Source organism: Setaria italica, chromosome VI, assembly GCF_000263155.2.
Source record: "Setaria italica strain Yugu1 chromosome VI, Setaria_italica_v2.0, whole genome shotgun sequence".
Taxonomy (NCBI): domain Eukaryota; kingdom Viridiplantae; phylum Streptophyta; class Magnoliopsida; order Poales; family Poaceae; genus Setaria; species Setaria italica.
In genome coordinates this window covers 31535767-31544521 of record NC_028455.1, presented here as the reverse complement: position 1 = coordinate 31544521, position 8755 = coordinate 31535767, and the positions used below count along the sequence as shown (strand labels likewise).

Below are 8755 nucleotides of genomic sequence, written 5' to 3'. Positions count from 1 at the left end.
GCAGGTCAGTAGCTTCGAGTTTTCGTCGTCTACGTGTACTGCAACTTTAACCGAAGCCTACAATATTGGTTGGGCCTGCTCTGAGAAATGAAAACGGAGGGAGTACAAGGGTAGTGGGTTGGTGTGGTTTAAAATTAACATTATTTATATATGGGTGGGTTTAGTTTTGAGGTATTTTTTAGACTACTAGGTCAGTCTCTCAATGTATAGTTTTGCTATATCATCTTTTCAATGAAACGAAACTGTTACTCTAAGTGCATAATTTCATTGCACAATTTTATAGATAGCTGCAACATTTAATTTTTGCGTGGATGTATGATCAAATGTGTGTTGCGATGAAACTATAACATTCTCAATGCAAGTTTTATTGGATTCATGGGACTAGGTAATTATGCCATATGGATTTCATGGGATAAAATTTTCATCTCCTCCCTCCTCCTTGATCAAGTTAGCAAAATTGCTAATGTCTATGGATGAGACTGGCCGTAGCAGCCTGACGTCGTGCTTTCCGACCGAAAGTTTGCTGTTTGCTTGCCGACGGTTGCCGTTTCTTGCGTGGTTGCCTTGTGATGTTGTTCCCTAGAAAGAAAGTTTTGGTTCCACACGCTCGGGCTGCTCGTCGTGTTCGCGTGCCTTTCGGCGTAAAAATGCAAGAAAGCCAGGTTCAGATACAGAGGACGGCTGTTGTCTGGTTGCACAACGCCCAGAAGTAATTTGGAACATACTCCTATCTTCTGATCTGAAAGATGCCACCAATACTGTAGCGTCATCATCAACTGGCAGTCTGGCACGATGGCCAGGATCTAGCCAAAATGACTGCCACCGATCATGTCATTCCTCAGAAGCCATGTACACAGATCTCTCTTTCCATGGACTTGCACCGAGTCACTGTTCTTCCCCAACTTCGTTGCAAATTAACAGCTCTACAGATTTAGGTCAAATCTTGATCCACTGGTCCGAGGCAAGCCCTAAAAATAGCTGCATCTCCGGATAAGCTCTTGCACACGAGGTTTTACTAGAGAAAAGATCAAACCTTCCAGCTAAGCCAGCTCCAAAAATGCACGGGAGCCTATTCTCGGCCATGGCTAAGGCCGTGTTTAGTTGGGGAATTTGGGAGGTGCCAAATTACTGTTACAGCACTGTAGCACACTGTAGCGTTTCGTTTGTATTTGTGAATTATTGTCCAAATATTGACTAATTAGGCTCAAAAGATTCGTCTCGTAAAGTACAACAAAACTGTGCAATTAGTTTTTAATTTCATCTACATTTAGTACTCCATGCATGTACCGCAAGTTTGATGTGATGGGGAATCTTCTTTTTGCATAGTGTCAAAGTTGGGAGTTGGGAGTAACTAAACATGACCTAAAAGGGGTGTCGCTGCCGTCGCCAGCTGTGCAACTGCCCCCGCGAGAGATCAGCGAGGGCGGCCGGCCGGCAGCGGGGCTATAAGAGGGCGCCGGCCGCGGGCGCCTCGCCTCTCTTTTTAACCACGGCTATGAGTTTGGCGCGTCCCCTGGGGTGGACGGCGAGTTGAGCCTGTGACTGGGGACAGCGCCGGCCAATCTCGGCCGTCGGCTCGGCGGAGGTGAGGCCTCGGTCGGCCGCTCGTGGGTCTCCTTCGCCCCCCGCCGGAACAAGCTGCTCCTCCCTCATCGCCGCCACCCCCGCGCGGCCCGGCCGGCCTGAACGGTGAGTTCCGATCCCCCACTGGTGCCAAGTGCGGTGCTGTTTTGATTGGGGTGGACGGGTGCATTGCATTATGGCTGGCTAGTGCAGATTCAGCTGTGACTTTTAATCTCCTCTTGCCCCCGCCCATTTGAGACGCGTTTCTGAATATACACCACAAATCCCCCCAAAAAATTGGTTTTGGAGGATGCGAAGGAGTTTATTTTGTTGGTGAATTGTGAGTAGTGCGGATGGAGCTGTGCTTTTTTAGCTATTTCCTGGGAAAATTTTTGGGGCCTTTTATGATGGAATGAGCAGGATTGTTGAACATTGCCGTTGCATTAAAAATTTGATGGAAGCTGCAGACAGCGTGTAACTTTTTAACAAAATTGCATATATGTGATTGTTATGCCTACAGTTACCAAGGAAATGCTATAAAGTTCATTACTCGACTATCTCTTGCGTGTAAGTTGAACACATGTATTTATACAAATTGAATCATGTGGCATGGTTTGAATTCTGGATTGTAGCACTCCAAAAAGTTGATATACCCAGTTTTGGTTTTTTGTACTTCTGACTATTTGTGTTGGAATTCCGCTTAAGCAATAGCATGCACTGTATAATGTAGAATGTGCCAAGTTCATCTCTCTTCAGATTATGTGATCAGAACATACTCAATGATATCCTCATGTTTGAAGTAAGAAAACACAAGGCACTGAATTTGAAATTCCGTAGTGAACCTTCAGTATGAATAAAAGTAGAATTTACCTATCCTTTCATTTAGCTGGCAGAGCTGTAACCCTGTAACAATAGTATGTGGAGGTCAACGTTGCCAAAATTATGCCATTTCTAGAGCTGGGTTTACATTTACTTTCATGTGATTATTATGTGCTATGGCCTTGATTGAGCACATGTGCACCTTGTTAATTTCCTCCCAAATTGGTTGATCCTGTCCTTTTCTTATGCAATTCACTGAGCTTTTGCTATTGTTTTGCAGGATCTATGCCAGTTATTTGTGTAATGAGTAGCACTCAGTATTAGCTGTCACAGCAGCTTAATGTGTACTTGGACATGCTAAGCCATCAGTAATTAGAAAATTTCCGACTGGCATAAGTTGGAGAACTTAGTTTCTCTCCCTTTTGTTGCCAGCTCAACTAGTGCTTGCCAGGGTACACGAGAGGAGGTAGCTATTACCGACAGTTTCTTCATAGCATTATATGCCTTGGAACACTGACAGTCCTGTTAAGACACACATGGCTGTTGCAGTTCTGGATCACAGCTTGAGCACTGATTACCCCTCAAAGAACATAAGTGAGGGGAGACCCCTTAGCTGGAAGCGTGTGTTTGTTCAAACCGACAATGGTTCTGTTCTGGGCATTGAACTAGAGCCAGGAGAAAATGCACACACTGTAAAAAAGAAGATGCAGATAGCCCTTAATGTATCCACTGAGGAAAGCTCACTGACATTTGGTGATCAAGTTTTGAACAATGACCTCAGCTATGTTCGGAATGACTCACCATTGCTGCTCACCAGAAATCATATGCATAGAAGCTACTCCACACCTTGCCTCTCCCCCAAAGGAAAAGAAGGTCAGCAGTGCGATCGAAGTAAAGTTATTGAAATCCTGGGATGCTCAAGCCCTTCTGCTGCAATGAAGCAGTTGGTTAAGGATATCATCAAGGGAATTACCAATGGTGTTGACCCAGTAGCTGTTAGTGGTGGCATGGGAGGTGCCTACTATTTTGGGGATATCTTGGGCCAACGTGTTGCAATTGTTAAACCAACTGATGAGGAACCTTTTGCTCCAAATAATCCTAAAGGTTTTGTGGGGAAGACTCTTGGGCAGCCAGGCCTCAAAAGATCGGTACGGGTTGGTGAGACAGGGTTCCGAGAGGTCGCTGCATACCTCCTTGATCACAAGAGTTTCGCAAATGTTCCTCTTACTATGTTAGTCAAAGTTACCCACAGTGTGTTTCATGTGAATGAAGATGTTAACTGCAAAAATAAGACTAGCAAGAATATATCACAGGCTCATAGCAAGATTGCCTCGTTGCAGCAGTTCATTCCACATGACTATGATGCTAGTGACCATGGAACCTCGAGCTTTCCTGTTTCTTGCATTCACAGGATTGGCATACTTGATATCAGAATATTCAACACAGATAGACATGGTGGAAATCTTCTGGTCAGAAAGCTTGGCAATGAATCTGGTCGATTTGAAGCGCATGCAGAACTCATTCCTATTGATCATGGTCTCTGTCTTCCAGAAAGTCTGGAAGATCCTTACTTTGAGTGGATTCACTGGCCACATGCATCTATTCCTTTCTCCGAGGAAGAACTTGAGTACATCAGAAATCTGGACCCTGTAAAGGATGCTGAAATGCTTCGCATGGAGCTGCCCATGATTCATGAGGCGAGTCTTAGGGTGCTGGTCCTCTCGACAACATTTCTGAAGGAAGCTGCAGCTTATGGCCTCTGCTTGTCTGAGATAGGGGACATGATGAGCAGGCAGTTCACTGGGAAAGAAGAGGAGCCAAGTGCACTTGAAGTTCTGTGTATGGAAGCAAGGAACTGGGTTAAGGAAAGAGAATTACTTCTACCAGAAGCTGACTTTGAAGAAGAAGATGACGACGATGATGATTGTGACCCAGACTTCACCCAGTTCGATCTTGACTCAGGAGATGATGCAGCTACATGCGGAGCATCTTTTTTCAACAAGTATGGGTCTATTGGGGTAAGTTGCAGGAACCCACTTTCAAAATTAACCGAGGGCAATGAGGACAACGAAGAGGAAGATAGAAATGAGGTGAGCCAGGATGATGTCGATGCTTGCACCAGTCCAGTTCCTAAATGTACTCATTCCACCTCAAAATTGCCAGTCTCTCTGAAGGGGCTTTGCTTTAGTGGAAACAGCAAGCGCCGCAACGGTGTTCCAAAGAATAGGGTGAGTGCTAAAACTGACTATTGTAGTGGCTATCATAGTGAGTATCAGTCTGCAGGTTGGAGTGCCAACGAGATGCTGCCTCCCAGCTCAAGTTTTGTGAAGCTGTCAGACTTGAGTGCCATTGAATGGAGTGCATTTCTTGAAAAGTTCCAGGAGTTGCTCCCAAGCATGTTCCATGACAGGAAGCAAACTTCGGCCTGCGGCCCATGGTTGACGCAGAGGCTGGGCACCTCTTGCCAGTTTTGATGACAACAGAGGTATGCTTTGAAGGTAACGTAGGCCATACCTGGGGTATGCACCAGCCAGTGTGTTTGATCATGGTGTCAGCTACGGGTCGTCTAGTACCGGCCTACTGGTAGGTGTATTGAGAATAAGGCCGTGTCAGATATTTTTGTTTCCAGCAGAATACTGTGGCGTCTGTGCATAGGTTTAACTTATGGGTGGTTCATTGTTATTTCTGTATGTGTGTCCGGTGATATTGGACATGATATGTGTTGTTATGAGGGAGTGTGATGGCATTCTCAGTTCTTGGCTATTGTCATCGTAAATAATGTGGACAGTTATCATGAGAAAGCATTTAGATAATACTGTGTACATACATATATCTCGTCTCTATCTTGCTTTGTTTTCTGTGGGTTGTGCAGGCACATTGACTGAAGAAATGATGATGAACTTGCATTGATAGATATCGACAAAATACATAAGTACTCATTCCCGTGTTTTTTTTTCCGGATGATCTGATCTGAGGAGAACCTCCTTTGTTTGTTTGTATTCTTGTTGCGCTGCAACTGCGGCATCTTGTAACCTCGGTCCGCAGCTCTGTTTCCACCTATAGCTTCAGAAACATATTTCATCTTGTTTCTTTATAAAAGCAATGCAGTTTCTTCAATTGTACTCAGCAGTACCATTGTATTGCCTGATGTATCTTACGGCATCTCTTGGAAAGTGTCTACCCCTAATATTTTGCATTTTGCTGTAGTAGTGCCGTGTCCACAACACCCTCAAGGTTCTGTATGTACGTTTTTTTTTTCCGTTCTGCAATTTTTATTCCTTTTCGTTTTCTGCACCTCGATTCTGTTTGTTTTTTGTTGCAAAATCTGGTAACATGTTATCATCATGCTGCTCCATTTGAGTCCTTTTCCTCCTTTGTGTTACTCACTAGCTTCAGTTTGTTATCATTTTTACAGGACACGTTCAGATGGCTATTGTTTTCACTTTTCAGGTAGCTGCAGTGGTAAAGCAAATCGTCTGATCGGTAATGTAAGAATGTTCCATCATCTCCTACTGCTGTTAGACAATGCCCACGTATGCTCATCAAATGGGTTGGGGACTTAAAAGAGTCCTTCGATAACGTGACCTGAGAATCGGGCGGGGTGCCGCTTGCAGGAAAATCCCGTCGATTCTAGCACCCCTTCTCCCCTCCGCACCCCTTCCCCCCCCCCCCTCCGCTCGTCCCTCCGCATGTCTCGGCTCGGTACCCCTCCACGACCCGCCACCTGGCCGATTCGCGCCCCACCACCGGCCCCTCCGTGCCCCACCACCGGCCCCTCCGTGCCCCACCACCGGCCCCTCCTGGCAAGTCTGCGCCCCACTGGTAGCCTCTCTGTGCCCCGCTGCCGGGCCCTCCCGGCCACTCAGCGCGACGCCACCGCCCGCTGGCCCCTCCCGACCAGTCCGTGGCCTGGCACCTGCCCCTCCGCGCCATGGTGCTCTCCCTGACACCGGGACTGAATGTATCCGACCCCTCAGCATCGACCGGCGGCAGCACCCCCGGAGGTCGACGCTAAACAGAGCTCCACCCGCCGGCCTATCCCTCCCAGCTCCGGCCATCTTTTCCACATCACCGCTGGCCGAACCTCACACACACTCTCCTCTACCCCCTCCACCTTCTGTTGGCGCTAGCCATGGCCCCTCCGGCCGGGGATTTAAGAATCCCCGCCCGTCAGTGTCGCCGGCCGCCGAGCACCACCCCCGCCGTTGAGCTCCCAGTCCCGGCCACCTCTTCCACCACTGACAGCCAAAACGGAACCCTATGGATAGTGCCATACATGATGCTGATTTTGAAAGCTATGTTGATGATAATGATAGTCAGGATGGCACAAGTATTACTCATGATGGGAGTGCTTCAGCAGATGACAGTGATATGGGTGCTTTGCGGATTTCATTGCCACGACTTTGGTAGCATGATTGCTCATGTAGTTGCTTTTGTTATTTTGGATGTACGAGAGATTGTAATAGGCTCTAGTAACGACAATTGATGCCTTAATTAAAAATTAATAAACTTGTAATGTCAAAAATTAATGCAGTTATTGCATTCTATGCTTTTTTTAGCAACTAAACAAGGTATTATCACCTTCAGGGGCATACATGTCATTACACACTTAGCACATATAATCTCCTAATAGAAAATCAGGTTGCCAAACACTCTGCTTCTCTTACCAGCAGATTCTGTGGATAGCTTTTTAGGATAGCTAGATTTTCAGAGAATTGCTACTCAGAAAAGCTGAAACAAACATGCCTTGAGTCTTGTCCAATTGTCCCGCAAGCGCATATCACTTCAGCACTTCTGCTGTCCGTGCCGCAGGAGTCGGCTGGGGAATCTTCCAGATCTCCTTTGATTGAAGAGGTAGGGCGACAAGCTTGCGCTAGGGTTTTGGGCTGCAATGGAAGGTGGCCGCCGGCGATGGCGTCGGGAGCAGGGCAAGCCGAATGCGCTGCCGACGGGAGGGGAGAACTCATCTATAAATTTTTGAAAGGGTCTTTTTGCAAAAATATTAGATCGCGATACAAATTAGGGGTCGTTTTGCAAATATCCATGGTGTCGTCTTGCCGGCTGGTGAGGCCGCGGTGCCACCGGCGAATGTCGGAACCCACGTCACCGTACATCTGATGCCACCACCAGTCGACAGAATGCACCAAAACCGTCAGCCTCGCTCGCGCCGCTGCCTCCGATGCCGCGCACGTAGCCGTCGGCCGAGCCATCAGCTCCACGGCAACACCATCACCGGACCACCTTCCTCTCCTCTGCTCCACCTCCTAAGTCTATACATGTGCGTGGCGATGCATATGAACAACAAAAAAATAAATAAATAAAAATTACCAAGAAAAATACTCGTTGAGCTGAGCAGCCTGAATTTACATTTGAATATTTGATTGAAAAAATTCTTAACAAAAAAACCTTATTGTTACACAAAGCTGTCACAGGCCTAGTTTAGTAGGAAATGATTCCTCTGCACTACTTCAGAGTGATTCGGTGTCACTAGTGCATGGGCCATGATCGCACATGGGCTCATTCGTTAGTGGCACAAGTCACCATGCAATACTTTACTTTAGAGGAGGCTCATCCGCTGCACTTTTAATGTGCAAAGAGAAAAAAAATAAAATTATTACATCATAACTTAGCATACTCTACATATTTCACACACACTTCAAAGCGTTACCAAATCAAAAAAAAAAGTGTAAAAATTTTGGAGCGCCGCCGCCGAGCGGCTACGCGGCGACGTTGGTGATGCCCCAGGAGCGCTCGGCGAGGCGGACGCACTCCGGGAAGCGGAAGCAGTCGACGAGGTGGTCGATTGCCATGCCGGCGGCCTGCATGAAGGAGTAGACGATGACGGGGCCCACGAGTCGGAACCCCCGGCGGACGAGGTCCTTGCTCACCGCCTCCGACTTGGGCGTCCGGAACGGGATGTACTTGTGGTGCCTGTACTTGCCCACCACCGGCCGGTGGTTCACGTGGCCCCACATGTACCCGCTGAACGACCCGAATTCCTTGGCCACCTGCACGAACGCATACCAATTTTGTCTCTCATGCATCGATCGCTTCGAGCTTATTTTGCAAATTTTCAACTTTTTTTGAAAAAAATTCAGGGAGAAGATATTTTGCAATTTTTTCTTCAGGTCCATGGACTCGCCTTCTGAATGCACTTGGCGTTCTCGACGATGCACCGGACACGGCACTCGGCGAGCTTGAGCTCCTTGTTGCCGCTTATCTCGGCGACGGCGTCCTCGTCCATCTTGGCCACCGTGCTGGGGTCGAAGTCGGCGAACACCTCCCTGGTGCAGTCATGGGCATTTTGATGAAACTGGCATGAACAGAGACACTGCTAACTGTGAGCAGGAATTTCAGAGGAACACACTCCTGT

The 8755-nt window shown here is 47.3% G+C and overlaps 2 protein-coding genes across 2 annotated transcripts in view; one reads left to right on the top strand and one right to left on the bottom strand.

The window, feature by feature from the left end:
* The first annotated feature begins 1411 nt into the window (after nt 1-1411).
* On the top strand, nt 1412-5212 carry LOC101770751 (phosphatidylinositol 4-kinase gamma 5). Its single transcript, XM_004973705.3, has 2 exons — nt 1412-1689; nt 2663-5212. The coding sequence occupies exon 2, from the start codon at nt 2883-2885 to the stop codon at nt 4854-4856; it is 1974 nt and encodes a 657-aa protein (XP_004973762.1). The 5' UTR covers nt 1412-1689; nt 2663-2882; the 3' UTR covers nt 4857-5212.
* Nucleotides 5213-7719: 2507 nt separating this feature from the next.
* The window catches only part of LOC101770344 (DNA-3-methyladenine glycosylase), a 2248-nt gene continuing 1212 nt past the window's right edge, over nt 7720-8755 (bottom strand). Inside the window, 2 exon segments of the mRNA XM_012846649.3 lie at nt 7720-8390; nt 8525-8751. Of these exon segments, the coding sequence (XP_012702103.1) occupies nt 8100-8390; nt 8525-8751 (518 nt within the window). The 3' untranslated portion in view covers nt 7720-8099.

Bases quoted from the DNA above. Each gene is read 5' to 3' on its own strand.
- LOC101770751 (XM_004973705.3), top strand. From the start codon at position 2,883: ATGCCTTGGAACACTGACAGTCCTGTTAAGACACACATGGCTGTTGCA.